The 14632-nt window shown below is 52.2% G+C and overlaps 1 protein-coding gene across 8 annotated transcripts in view; it reads left to right on the top strand.

The window, feature by feature from the left end:
- Cln8 (CLN8 transmembrane ER and ERGIC protein) overlaps positions 1 to 11550 on the top strand; it is a 14966-nt gene extending 3416 nt beyond the window's left edge. Inside the window, exons 1-4 of one of the 8 annotated variants that reach the window (XM_033765548.1) lie at positions 1140 to 2581; positions 3443 to 3543; positions 4789 to 5453; positions 9930 to 11550. In XM_033765548.1, the coding sequence (XP_033621439.1) occupies positions 4911 to 5453; positions 9930 to 10253 (867 nt within the window). In that variant the 5' untranslated portion in view covers positions 1140 to 2581; positions 3443 to 3543; positions 4789 to 4910 and the 3' untranslated portion in view covers positions 10254 to 11550. The other 7 variants (XM_010620371.2, XM_010620372.3, XM_010620370.3 and 4 more) reach the window with 7 other exon arrangements.
- Positions 11551 to 14632: the final 3082 nt, after the last annotated feature.

The raw sequence follows: 14632 nt of genomic DNA, 5'->3' as shown, positions 1-14632 counted from the left end.
CGTCCTCCGCCCCTCGGGAGGCTGCTTTCCCTAGGAGCGACCACCGCCGCCCGGGTGGCTCGAGAGGTCCCTGCGGTGCGACCTGCCAGGCCTCGGGAGAAGGGAGAGCTCATCTTTGCGCCGGCTCTGCAGCCGCCCAGAGCCAGGGAGGACGACGAAGGAGAGGAACAAATTCTGGCTAAAAGGAAACAGATGGGATGTTCTTATCCCTTTAAAAAAAAAAGAACAGTTTAGAAAAAAGATTGACCCAGCAGGCACCAAAAACTAGTACTAGTGTTTAAAGCTGAGCAGGAGGTTTACAGGGTTTTGTTTCCGTGTTTTCATGCTTGTTTATATGTCCTGAATTTTGTTACTTGAGGACTTTTTTGTTTTGATTTTGGAAAGAAATATTTTGACAAACAGTCCATGTGTAGTTCTCAGCGTAACAGTGTAATTCTCAGGGGACAGCCCTGTCGCATTATTTGCCAAGGAAGGATCAGCCAGGATACCATGGCATTTCAGGACTGAACACCCAAAACTAGGATTTTTCTAATGAATGAATAAAAAGATCGAAGAAATGAGATTGCTGGTTAGATACAGAATTCTACTGTGCTGTGGACCACAGCCTTTGAGTGGAAAGAAAAATTGCTGGACTTTATCAGTGCCCTACAGGAAGGATAACTCTGACTTTCCAGATTGTGCAACGTCTGGGCTGTCGGTGGCAGTGGCAAAGTCCTGAAAGCGGCCTGCCGCGAGGTGATATAATGCAGGCCAATGGTGACTCCCTGGTCCCTTCTTGTTGGTCTAGGGTAAGAGGCATGTGGTTGTGTTAGGGAGCAGAAATAGACACAGAAGGAGAACTGGGCTCACCCCACATGGTGCCTCTGTGGTGGCCGACTGCTGACTCAGGGTGAGCGCGGCTGTGACGCTCAGAGGGGCTGTGCAGCTCTGCAGGGCCCCAGAGAGGGCAAACCAGCTGGCCCCTGGCAGCTGCAGTGGGAGCTGGGCTGCGGTGGCTGTTATGGTGACCTGGCTCCTCCCTCCCAGCTGTAGACCACACCCGGAGAGCTGTGTGCATCCTGCCTGTGGGACCACACCATCCCCTGAGCTCGGAGCCTGGTATCAACCAGGGTTGGTGGTTGGGTTTGAGGGTAGTAAGTGATCCGTATGTATAATATGTTGTTTCTGAATCTAGTGGCCCCTGCTCTGGGAGAGCTAGCAGGGCTTGCCAGGGTCCTGGCTCTGGTTCCTGCTTCTGTCCCTATCACTGGCTGCTGTCTGAAGTTCTTCCTTCTTTATAGTACTGTCTTATGGCTGGAAGGCAGCCTGAAGGACTGGGAGCCATTCTCTCTTCTAGCAAGCCGACCAGTTAAATATGCCAGCATGTGTCTCTTCACTCCCAGTCACACACCAGGGCCCTGAGAGGTTAAGAAACTTACTGTCTTAGCTTCTGTTGGCAAAACTGAGAGAGAACCCACTAAATTCGGCTGTTCTTGATGACCTAGTCCTGGCGCCCTGGGAGTCCCTCCCACCCCAACCAAACCAGACCCTTCCTAAGACAGCACTTGTGCTGGCTGCTCAGGGAGGAGGAGCCCGGCCATGGTCTTCAGAGTTGAGGCACAGGCCCCAGGGAAGCCAGGCAGCCTGGCCGAGAGCAGGCTGATTCAGTGGTGGTAAAGTGGGAACTGTGAGTCTGATCGGGTGACTGATGTGTGGACAGCACAGGAGGAATTTTGTAGTCAGTGTTTCAGTAATGAACAGGCTGTGCTTTTAGTGGGTTGCCGCTCAGTGCTTGGGAGTAAGGCCCCTGGCTGTCTCCTCTCCCATGCTCAATTGGCTTGAAGCAGGTCTGTGCCTGAAAGGGCTTGGGTTAGAAGGTACAGATCCACACTAGGGCCCAGTGCCCCAGCAGTCCCTGGGTACCGTGTCATACTTGGGCCAGGACAGGGTGACTCCCAGTTCCTTTGGAGATGTGCAGGAGAACTGGGTCCTGCTGCATTGTGACCAGTGATATGAGCCAAGGCCTTGGTGGGGGACAAAGCAGCCCCCTCCATTGTGTTCCCTCCGAGATCATCTCTGTGTGCCCTCAAAACACACACCAGGGCCTGCAGAGGCAGTCGGGGTTCCCCAGTCAGAGTTGCCACACAGTATAGCCTTCTTGAAGTGAGCAGGGATTTTGACTCCATGGCAGCTGTCAGATCCAGGAGTTTGGTAGGCACAGGTGTTACCTGCAATTGCAGTAGGCCCTAGGACTCAACTTGGTGGAGGCTCTTGGGCAGCAGTGTTTTCTGTGCCCTTGACCTGGTGGCCAGACACTTAGCTGAATTTGCATAGACAGACCACCTTGTGCAGTGCTCACAGCAGCTCTGTGCCTGCTGCTCAGGCTCAGTGAGCACTGGTGGCCTAGCCTGCAGGGGATGCCCTCCCTGAGAAAGGGTGCACCCTGCCAGCCAGAGACCTGGGAGAGGCTCGTAGGTGGCTGACTCTGCTTGCTCATTCTGAAAATGAAAGGCTAGAGTAGAAACGTCACTGGTTCCTTCAGTTTTGAGAACTTGAGACTCTGGCTTCTGCAGTTTTACAAGCCAGACAAGTCCAAACTTGGGTAAGTTTGACTGCGTGAGTACATGTTAGCATCTACTTCTGTGTGAACAAAGGTTTCGTGAGTGCTTCAGTGGGCCAGGCATTGTCTCCCAGAGGGGACACCCCAGCATCAGTGAGAGGTTGGACTGCTCATCAACTGGAGTGTTGTAGGAAGAGTAGTGGAGGAGACCAGGCTGCGTCGTAGCTTGCTGCAGAGGTGCTTAGCCTCAGTGGTAAGACCCCACTGGGGTGGGACAGCAGAAGAGCCTCTTGTGGGTGGAGGGCCTTTCTTCCTAGGAAAGTGGGTGTTCCCAGAGGACCACGGGTGTAGCATGGTGTAAGATGCAGGGGATATTGAAATGGAGCCCAGAAGATGGGTGACTTATACCCAGAGATCTGTAGGTCCAGGCTGAATTTGGGAAGCCCCGCCAGGGTCTCAGCCTAGGAAATAAATAACATGAGGAACAGGAGCACTATTCCTCGGACAAGCTTCTGATGTGAAATTTTGAAATGACCATGATGACCATCTCCTAGCATGGAGGCAGGGTGTTCCTAAGCCTGTTAGGAGTAAAGTATGAGGCCTGCTTTCTGTGCTCTCCAAGTGTTATTAAACTGAAGTTGTAATAGGAAGTAATTGTGAATAGGGAAAACATTTTAAAAATGCAATGAAAGAATAGACTCCTGTTTTCCCATTGTTGCAGAGATTTGTATCATTTCGGTTGACCTTATTCTTGAGTGGGTAAAACATCCATATGGCTCACAATATCTCACCTGCCACAGGCAGCCACTGTGAGTAGGAGAAAATGAGCTTTTGAAGCAGCAGTGGATACGCTGTACCCATGGCCCTCTGGTTAAATCATGCCTTGCACTTATGTGTGTACAGGACTTTCCTGCAGCTGCCATGAGAAGCGCTGCCCTGGAGTGGGAGCTGGAGAGACCAGGAGGAGTCTCCAGGCCGAGCTGGGCTGAGTGTCCCACCAGCAGGTGCTTCCCCTAGGAAGCTGTCTGAATCCCGTGGTCCAGGAGGGTGCCCTGTCCAGCAGACTGGTGCACAGGAGCTTGATGGGGTCCTTGCTGGTCCTCTGTGCATATCCAAGAGGCTCCCAGGATGCCTTCCTGGTGGATGCTGGCCACAATCCAGACCCTCTGCAACTCAACAAACAGAACCCAAGCACTCACACTTTCTTCAGTGCTTACAAGACCATCAAAGCAACCAGTGGTGGTGATCAGGCCCTGGACACCATCTCAGGTCTTACAGGTTGAGTCTCTTGTCAGAAATGTTTGGACCAGAAGTGTTATGGATTTTAGATGCAGTATCTTAGAGATGGGACTCAACACTGAATATGAAATCCATTTGTTTCATGTATACCTTATGCCTGCAGACTGGAAGAATTTCTATACAGTATGCCCAAGCTGGTCTCAAAGTCCTGGCCTTGAGAGATCCTCTGTCTCAGGTTCCCAAGTAGCTGAGACTCATGGTGCAAAGCATATAAAGTAATTTTCATTTTGCCTGTGATATGTCACACGTCAGGTATGGAATTTTCCACTTGCGGCATCTGTCAGCACTCAGGAAGTTCCAGATTTTGGCGCTTTTCAAGTTAGGAATGCTCACTCTGTGTTTTGTGGCAGACATGGCTTCAGTCCTATGGCATCTGCTGCTTTCTCCAGTGCTCATATTCTGTGCTTCTCCCAAGGAATCCAAGTCCTGGAGATTCTGAGGCCAGAGGGCCACAGCTTGGAGGTACAGGGTTTGAACCAGGTGCGCCTGGCCCTGTGCCCACACTGGGCTGTAATTGAGGTGCAGTGTGGGGCATGAGTTTTGCATTGCCAGGCAGTTTGGAGCCCAAGCAGCTCTGTCTCCTACAAGTGATGTGCTTTGGTAGAGCATCTTGTAATTACATGGAGGTGTCTTATCCTGTGGGCTTCAAATTGTACAGTTGATTGCATACTGCACAAAGCCTGAGCCCAGTGGTATCTGAGTCTGGGATTCTGTGGGAAGTGCATGGGCCATGTGTCCACATTAGGGTGTCCCTGTCCCCATTCTGTTGTCTAGGGTTTATTTTATTCATTCACCTATACTGCCAGTAGGTGCTGCTTGCCTTGTTTCTGTGTCTTCGTAAGTACATGAGAATAGACACAGAGTTCAAAGGAGTATTTCTTGTGTGTTTGCCTCACTGGGCAGTGATCATCCTCCCCAGTCAACATAGGTGAACTCTTTTTCTGCTGTAGGTTGAAGACGGATGCATGAAGGTCCCAGGGACTGCCTTGCCGACACTTCCCCAGGACAAGACACAGTGTGAGGGCCGGCAGCCCAGAATAGGCCCCAGGATTCCGTGGGTGTGTACCGAAGGATGATGACTCCTGCCAGCGATGGCACCTCCCAGGGCATTTTTGACCTGGACTACGCATCCTGGAAGATCCGCTGCACGCTGGTGGTCGCAGGCTTTGTCTTCTACCTGGGTGTCTTTGTAGTCTGCCACCAGCTCTCATCTTCTCTGAATGCCACCTACTGTTCCCTAGTGGCCAGAGAGAAGGTCTTCTGGGACCTGGCGGCCACACGTGCTGTCTTTGGGGTCCAGAGCACATTTGCGGGGCTGTGGGCATTGCTGGGGGACCCTGTGCTTCAAGCTGACAAAGCACTTGGCCAGCAGAACTGGTGCTGGTTCCATGTCACCACAGCCACTGGATTCTTCTTCTTTGAGAATGTGGCCGTGTACCTGTCCAGCCTGTTCTTCCGGACTTTTGACCTCTTCTTGGTTGTCCACCACCTCTTTGCCTTTTTGGGATTTCTCGGCTTGGTGGTCAACCTCAGAGCTGGCCACTACCTAGCCATGACCACACTGCTCCTGGAAATGAGCACCCCATTTACCTGCATCTCCTGGATGCTCCTGAAGGTGAGTATGTGTTATAGAGGAGTAGTCCCACCCATTCCAGAGGCTGAAGCATCCCTGGGGCCCACTGGAGGCTCAGCAGCAGCCAAATTACAGCTGCCTGTGCGATGAGACGTTCATCTGGCCAAAGGCCATTTTAAATTCCTTGGGCTTCCTGTTCTCTAAAAGAAAACTTGGATCTGATGATTTGTGGGTAGTGCTGTGTGCCCTAGAATACATACTTCCTTCGGTGCTTCAGAAATTGAATTAATATATACATGTACACATCTGTTTTTGCATTTTGGTTTTGTCCAAGGGTGGTGGTAACCATGTGCGAATGAGTAGATGGCCCTACTGCTCCTGGGCCTGCAGTCTCCACTGTACCCAGCTGTTTACCAGTGACCAGTGGTACCAGTGCCTAGCACAGTAATGGTCCAGCATTTCCTTCTTGTTTTTAAAAATGTATTTTTAAATGTGTGTCTTCCATATGTGGTCATGATGCTTATTTTGATGTCAAAATTTTCTTCATGTTAAACTTAAGATTCTTCTGGGGCTGGGGATTTAGCTCAGTGGTTCTGCCACCTGCCTTGCAAGCACAAGGACCCGAGTTCAATACCCGGTACCACACACATACACACACACACACACAAGATTCTTCTAATTAGCATAGGTTCTTGCCACCTGTCATAATGTGTTACAGGATATTTCATTCACAGGATATTTTGCAGGAAACTTGAAGGGCCAGGAATATTAACTGGGCCTTCAGGCAGGTGCTCTTACAGAGCCCTTTCCGGCCTCAGAACCCTGTGGTGGGCTTCAGGCAGGGAGACGAGTGTGACTTGTCATCCTGTCTCCAGTGCCAGTTGCCTGGATGGTGTATGTTCATTGAACATGAGTCCACAGAGTGGCAAGCATTTGTGGCGAGGCCCTGTTCCCAGCAGGCTAAGGAAGCACTGGAGATCGTCTGCAGTGGCATGAGGTGTTGGGGACAGAAGTGTCTAGGTGGACCTTCCAGGGATAAAGGTGGAAGCTGTGTGTGACCCGGCGGTCCGCATTGGGCTGGTGAATGAAAATGCAGCGGCTGGCTAAATGTGAGGACATTTTAGGGGAGACACTGGACCCAGGCCCCATCAGCATCTTGAAGAGTAGGGCATTGGGATCCAAGGATCCCCCATTCTCAAAGTCTCACTCAGCTAAAGGTGTAAATCAGTGGAGAACCTACGGCACATGTGCTGCAGTGGGCTGTTTGTATATTAAAAGCTCTAAAAGGTTCACCATCATGAATATAAATCAAGACAAGAGTGCTCCACTGGTTTAAGATGGGCTCTAAGGCAGCAGATGACTTATCCTTAATATTTCCAATGTTTATAATTAATAGTAAATAGATGACATAGGACTCAATCCTCTAAAGATGAACATTCACGCCATCAGTAGTACAAATGTAAATGAGCTAATAGGGATCTGTTTTTGCACACTTACATATATGTGCAGATGTGTTTTTTATGTGTGCATGTGTACATGTGTAGATAAGAGGTGTGCAGTGATACCATGCTGCATGGTCTTGCAGCGTCCATCTGTGGATTTTGTCACGTGCCCTGTCCTTCCTCAAAGCATTTGGTAACGCTGACTCTAAAAGGTTTAATTACTGCCTGAATAGTGAGGCCAAAGAGCTCTCAGTTCCCAGCCTTTGGGTTTTCTACATTTAATCACTGAGTGGCAGTTGCAGTTCCTGTTTCTGATGTGAATATTAAAAATTGCAGACAGCCCTGGCAGTCATTGAGGAAATAGTGGAGAAGATCCCTTGAACTGTGACCTGTGGGGGAGTGGCCATGGCTGTGAGAGCCTCGCTGGGACTGGAGTGATGTGGAGGTGACGCGAAGGACAGGCGGTGGGGAGGACAGTCACTGAGTACCCGCTTCACAGCTGGCGCGTGCGTGTTGGTAGAAGGTTCTGGGGCCCGTGGGGGCAGACGTGTATGTGGCTGGGCTCTGGCAGAGGCATGGTGACAGGAGGTTCTGGAAGCTGGGGCCCGTGGGGGGCAGATGTGTATGTGGCTGAGGACAGTTCTGGAACCCAGACAGATGGTACCGTGGGTATTTCCCTGGAGCTGCTCCCCACCCTTAAACTGTGTGGATGTGTGCCTGCAGCTCTGATGGTCCCTGTGTTTTCTTTCTCTGTGGAGCAGAACACGCACATACACCAGCCCATCTGACCTCCCAACCCAGCTTCTCCAGCATGGGACTGCAGAGCAAAGTTCATGTGCTGCTCAAACAACAGATTCCTCCAATGCGTCCTGGGGTCAGCGGACCTCAGCCAGGTCTCTGTCCACCCTCTGTGTTCATGACACAGGCCATGAGTCTTCCTGGGTGGGCACTCAGGTGAGGCTCCATCTGGGGAGCAGACATCGAGACCATTGCTGTCCATGCTCCAGAAGCACACGATGCCCAGGGCCTGACACAGGACATCTATACATAGTGCATGCACCACACAGACACGCAAGTATTTCTCAGATAACCGAAACTGCCAAGAGCAACCGCAGGAAGGACCTGCTTCTGCTGTAGCCACACTGCGCCCGAGCCCAACACATGAGTGTGTGCCCCTTGCAGGTCCCAGCTGGCACGGCCCATGTGTCCATGCCTCGCTTCAGTCCAACCACACCCCGCCTGCTGTGTGACCCTCAGATTTCCTGCCCTGTCTGATCCGGGTCTCCTTGTTGGAAGTTAGAGTGTTGTGTGAAGACAGGTCAGGTGCACACAGTGGCCACAAACAGGACTTACTGTGGTGCCTGCTCCCAGCTAAGAAAAGCTGCTTGTTTTGCTTCCTCGGTGTGCTGATGACTGTTATCACCAGGATGAGGGAAGAGCCTGATAGATATGATTTAACGAGGGAGACACATGAGGTGGTGTAAATTCACAATATTGGGGACAGCAAATAAGTTACTTGTTCTCTTGTTCTGTCCCCCTTTTCATCTCCACGGTCTCACTCTTGCACCAGGTCTGTGCTTTGGCTTGTGTTGGAGCTGAACGCACTCACCTCAGGACACTGGGAGAGCAGCAGTCCTCTCGTGGGTTGTGTGGCAGCAGACGTGGCTCCGTGTCCTCTTTGCTTGAGGTCCCCAGGTGGCCCTTCCCCCCAGGCACCAGCCGCACCTGCCCTTGCCTGGCCTCAGGGACAGCTGCCCAGTTTCCACTGCATTTCAGGGTTAGCGTGCTGGTCCTAGTGTCACAGGGGTGTGACTCCCAGCTCACGGGGTGTCAGATGTGCCAAGCTCATGTCCTTTGATAACCGAAGACTAGATGGGAGGACAAAGGTGAAGAGCAGGATGGGTTTATTGAGAGAGCTCCTGCAAGACAGGAGTGGGCCCAGAAGCGAGTTACCACGGAGGCTCTTTGTCTGAGGGTTTCATGCATGAAGCTGACCACACTCAGGCCGCTCTGGGCCAAGCTGAGGCTGACTGTGGGGTACAAGTGTAGTAGCTTAGCTAATATGGAGCCAGTAGGGAAGCGAAGCACAGAGTGCAGGTATATGGTAGGCATCACTAACTTCAGTTTATCTCTAACTTCTAACATAGAAAGGTCAAAGACAGCTCGGGGAAGGGATAGAGCCTTGGTCTGGTGTTCTGGTTCCCCACCTGTGCATCTGATACCCTGGCTAGGTTCATTGGACCAGGTGGTACTGATTACAGAGGCGTCTCAAGCTGCTGTCTGTCTCTGGGGAGGCTGCAGACTTAGCTCCCTTCCAACAGTTCTCGTGTGTCTCGTGTGCTGCATGCACTCCGCTGCGGCCCGGTCCCTCTCTGACTGCCTCTTAGTTTCTGTCTAACTTAACTGTTGTGTGCTGGGAAGTAGCTGTCCGTGTCTGCAGCCTGGTGGTGATTACAGGAGATGGAGCAGCTGCTCCCTGAAGTGCCGGCAGCCTCATCCTGGAGCCATGGTCTGATGTATTGGGTACCCACGTAGTTCTGGCTGGGGCTGCTGATGCATTTCCTTGAAATGTAGTGGGACTTCAAGGCAGGTGCTTTTGACCTGTATCCAAGGGCTACTATAGTGAAATACTAAAGTAAGACCTGGTTTTCATCCTAAACTCTCCTAGGAGATTCTGCTCTCAAGGCCTAAGTGTTGCTAGATAAATAGAGCTTAGGTACTCTGTGTGCAAGTTAAAGATGAACAAAGGATTGAATTTTTATTTTGGGAGCAGGAGTCAAGAACACCAAGGGAGCCAGGTATGATGGCCCATGCCTGTAATCCCAGCACTCAGGAGGCTGTAAGGGCAGCCTGGGCTACATAGTGAGTTCAGAGCCAGCCTGGACTATAAAGGGAAACCCTGCCTCAAAAAAAAAAAAAAAAAAGAAAAGCAAGAGGACAGGCGAGTTGCCTTCAGGACCCCCACTGTGGCCCAGGCTGTCAGAGTCCAGGGTCTGTCTGCAAGACTGAACCGGGGCAGCGGGGGTGGGGGCGCACATGCCTCCCAAGTTGACGTCCTCGTCTGCTTCGTCCGCAGGCTGGCTGGTCTGCGACGCTCCTTTGGAAGGCCAACCAGTGGCTGATGATCCACATGTTCCACTGCCGCATGGTCCTCACCTACCACATGTGGTGGGTGTGCTTCTGGTACTGGGACGGCCTGGTCAGCAGCCTCTATCTGCCTCACTTAGCTCTGTTCCTCGTCGGGCTGGCCCTGCTCACGCTGGTCATGAATCCATACTGGACCCACAAGAAGACCCAGCAGCTTCTCAATCCCGTAGATTGGAACTTCGCACAGCCAGAAATGAAGAACAGCCATCCAGACAGGACCAGTGGCCATGTGCTGCAGAAGAAGAGGCCATAGTGGCCGTGGCCAGGCAGGCTGTGGTGCCTGGTGGCAGGGAAACACAGATTCTGCAAAGCTCCAGGAGAGTGACTTGGGAAGGCGAAGCAGTGTGCGTCTGGGTTCAGCTCTAAGCCAGATACTTTCTCTTCGGTAGTATTCATGGCAAAGGAGCCACAAAGTGTTAATAAGATCTTGATCTACCCTTAGGAGCGGGTCTTTGTCAGCCCGATCTCCTGTCTGCCCTGGCCTGTTCCTGTGGGCCTGGCCTCAGTGAACCGTATTTGACCCCTAGGAAAGGAGTCCAGTGGTGGCAGCAGGCATGCAGGCTGCTGAGGAGGGTGGAGGTAGTTGGAATACTTGAAGTGACTTCATACAGAAGTGCTGTGGCGGTGTGGTTGGGTCTGCTCTGACCCTTCCTAGTCACACACTCACACGGTCTCATTCAGAAGTCATTCCTTCTTAGTTGGAAGGAATTGGCTTAAGGAAATAATGTGATTTGTTAGCCCTCATTAAATCCCTGGGCATGGAATGTTAAAACCAGGTTGCCCCCGTGCCCTTTAGTGTCAGGGGCCATAAAGGTGTCGTCATGGGGCCCCAGCCCTCCAGCAGAGAGCCCTGGATTTCACCCTCCATGACCCGGGTGGCTGGGCAGTTGATTCAAAATCCTGTAAATCAGAGACCTGTTTTGAAATGAGGATTTTAAAGTTGAAATTGTATTTCTTGTTGACAGAATAATATTTAGCTGATTAGATTTGTCTAGAGTTGAGAGACATTTTGAATTACAATGCTGTAAATGCCCAGAGTAGACCTGGATTTCCCAACTAGTGCTTCTCTGCTGATTCCAAGGCAAGGCGGTGAGGAGTGCTTCCCTGTGAGCCCAGCACCCCTGGCAGCAACTGCCTGAGGAGGGTCCCAAGCACACTGTCCCCTGGCCAGGGTGATACACCAACCTGGCAGTGTTGTGAGCAGATAGTGTTACTTGCCATGGTGTACAGTTAGCATTCAGATTTATTTTCATCAGTCGCACCTTTGAAGACGTGTTTGCTGAAAATGTGTTTGTTACCTCTGAAAATCATGTATCATGTGGCTTGTGTCACAGGACTCTCCAGGTGGCACATTTGATGACCAGCACTTCCTTACTCACTTTACATGTTCGAGACGTGTAACACTTACTTATCTGAAGCTAAGAAGTTATATGCATTGTTCCTGCTGAGATGGTTAACCAAAAACCTGGTCACCCCAGTGGCTGCTCTTGCGCCTTCCCCTTGGGAGCCTGCGGTACCTGGAGGCTTTCCACTGCCCGGATGTTTAATAAATAAAGTGATCAGTGTTTACTGAGCCTGGTGAGGTGTCACTGTTCTCTGCTAAAGTAAGCTTACCTTCCTGTGCATATCCTGGGATGTTTTCTTAGAAGTACAGAATGTGACAGCCAGCCTTCACTTGGGATTCCCTGGACTGAGGGCTCCCCAGGGTTCACCCTCTGCATCCTTTTTCCTCCAGATGTCATTTGTGTGCACAGCCTAGAGTGCCTGCCTCTCAGGAGCAGGGACGTGGACTGTCCTGCTTGGCTGTGGTGCGTTCTCTTGGCACTGTGCTTTTTCTTTCAGTAGAGAAATATTTCCTTCTATCCATGGTTTCCCCAAAGCTAGCCAAGGAGACGAGTGACACAGCAGTGGGCGGGTGCGTGTCTCTGGGCAGGGAACTGGCCGCCGCAGCCCATGCCATGGCAGAGCTGCTGGAGCACAGCTAGTGCAGTAGCTACTGTTTCCTTTCACAGAGTCCTGGTCACTGCGCCGGCAGCACCGTGCAGGGAGAGCTCCAGTTTCAGAGAAGTGGGGGCCTGAGTGGGCGGCTAAACACGTGCTTCCCAGGAGAGGGGGCCATGGGACGGATGTACCACTGTTCCTGGCCCTGCTGTTCTGACAGCATCCGAGCCTGTGTCCCTGTGGTGAGGCTGAAGTCCAGGGTCAGGCCAGCAGGCCATGTGCTGGAAAACACCTGGGTGGCTTGTGCGGCTGTGTCTTCCAGTAGGGGGGCAGCTGTGTCCTCAGCTGGTGGAAGGAACTAGAGGGTGAGACACCTGAGCCACTTCCTACACCCTCGGCCAGTGTCTGCATCCTGGTCTCTGCTGTTACAGTGCAGCCACTGGCAGCGTGGCCTCGAGGGTGCATCAGACCCTAGCACCAGACACAGCACAGCCTGGGCCAATCATCACAGTCCCACACAGGGCTGATGCTGGCCTCGGTCCCTGACTCACTTGGCACCCACTGTGCTCAAGTGGACGCGTGGGTGGCTGTTGGTTCTGCCTGGCAGAGCCCGAGGGGTGCCTGAGAATGTTTGCCCAGCATAGATTGACCAGGATAAGACAGGGTCACGATGGGGCACCTGGTGAGAAATAGCCCGGCAGGAGGAGGCCTGTGGGGCCCATGCAGGCAAGCTTGGCCTTCGACCCTGGGGTGTGGACATCAGCGTTTCTGACTGCATGGTTGACACGGAAACACTTATCTGTGTCTGTTTCTGGAGTGAGGGGCCCTGCACAAACCCCATGTGGACACCTGCAGACAAGTGCCGCAGAGAACTCACTGCGTCAGCCTCGAGGCTCACCCGCCAGCTACAGGAGTGCCTGCCGCCTTTGTCAATGTGCAGTCCACTGACTGTGCGCATCCCCAGCTCAGAGACAGTCTCGGGACACCTCACCCCGTGGCGGCCTTGGCTCACATCATAAGATGGGATGTGGGTGGGTGCCCCGCCGTGCAGAAAGGGTGCTCCCACACTCTGCTGGTTCCTCTGTTCCTCAGCTGGGACGCTAGGTGCCGGTTTCTTTTTTTTTTTTTGGTACTGGGGGTTGAACTCAGGCCCTTGTGCTTGTGAAGCAGGCAGCGGAACCACTGAGCCGAATCCCCAGCCCAGGTGCTGATTCCATGCTGAGGCCCTGCTGCCTTTGTCCAGGAGGTCAGCGTGGGCCGGAGGAGGAGACTGGGGCCAGGCCGAGCCCTGCTCAGTGCCGCTCACAGCCACACCGGCTCAGCTGCCCGGAAAGTCAGCAAGATCACGACCAGCTTCATGCACTTGTGTGAAAAGTCTCCCGTGCTTCTCCCCATCTCTCCGTTTCTGGTTTGCTCCACTCTGAGAGCTGATTAGTTCAGTATTCCTCTCAGAGGCTCCTTTCTTTGGTAGCTGACATGTACTGTATGACTGTCTTGGTAACAAGTAGTTTTTTCCAGTCATGTTTAAAATAGTGATATGAAAAATCTAGAAATCTCAATTTTATGATTTCTAATGACTGCACCTCTCGTGTCTGGAGTTGAGTCCCGGGTTGGGCCTGGCCCCACTGTGTCCTGAGCCTGCCAGGATCTGAGCGGGAGAGCCCCCCACCCCTGGGTGGCCTGTCCCTGCATGCGAGCTGTGAACTCACTTCTGTCCCTGTGTGAACTTTTATCATCACACTAGTTCACATTTGGCAACCTCATTATGATGCTCAGTCTGTTGCAGCCTGAGTTTCCTATTAAGTCAGTTTCACACTGGCAATCCCAAACCAGCCAAGAGTACAAAAATTAACCCGAAATTAAAATCTCCAGTTATTACTGAAAGTCATTGAACATCAAGTCTTTCGATCTGAAAAGTCCCTGCCAAAAGTTCGTATAGAAAACTTTTACAATCCCTTGAAACTTCCAGTAAATTCTGTGTTGTTTTAAAAAATAATATGTGTGACATACACAATCCCATTGGAATGCAGCACATTGCAGCCTCAGCTTCTTCCACATGGAATTTGTCGGCATACTTGGTCCACCCCTGAGCCCTTCTGGGCAGGACAGACGCAGAGGACAGGCCTGGGCCACAGGAGGGTCTGCGGCAGATCGCCAAAGCGCTGGGACATGGACCCACCCTGCCTGCACCTCTGGAATGCATATAAAGCCTGTGGGCCCTAAAAATCTCATTAAAAATGAATTTTTACATTTTGATTTGGAGCTAGACCCATAGACAGTAGCTGGGCTTGAGCCTTGGTCAGTTTGCTCACAGAAGTTTCTTGGCTGCCTGCAGTCCTTGCTGCACATCCTGGGCCAGCCCACAACCTTGCAGGGGCACAGGGAGGGTGCCTTCCTAGCAGACAGCCCATCCTGGAGGGCAGCGTCTTCTGCTTCCTCCTCCTGTTTGCTGAAAACACAAGCACCTGCTCTCATCACCATGGGTATGGGGGAGGTAGGAGACCCAGGATGGAGGGGCAAGTACAGGATGCTGGTTCCTGAGAAAGGCTGCGGCACGCCCTGGAGGCCACACCACCCTGCAGGTGGCCTTGCCTGTGGCAGTCGTCAGTGTGGGCAGCCTGTCACCAGTGTCAGCCTCATGTCTGCGGAGGGCATCCCCAAGGTGAACTGGATACCTCTGCAGGCTGCTGG

Source organism: Fukomys damarensis, unplaced genomic scaffold, assembly GCF_012274545.1.
Source record: "Fukomys damarensis isolate Sample0158 unplaced genomic scaffold, DMR_v1.0_HiC HiC_scaffold_18, whole genome shotgun sequence".
Lineage (NCBI taxonomy): Eukaryota > Metazoa > Chordata > Mammalia > Rodentia > Bathyergidae > Fukomys > Fukomys damarensis.
The sequence above is the reverse complement of the archived record's forward strand: the minus strand, read 5'-3'. Positions and strand labels throughout refer to the sequence as shown.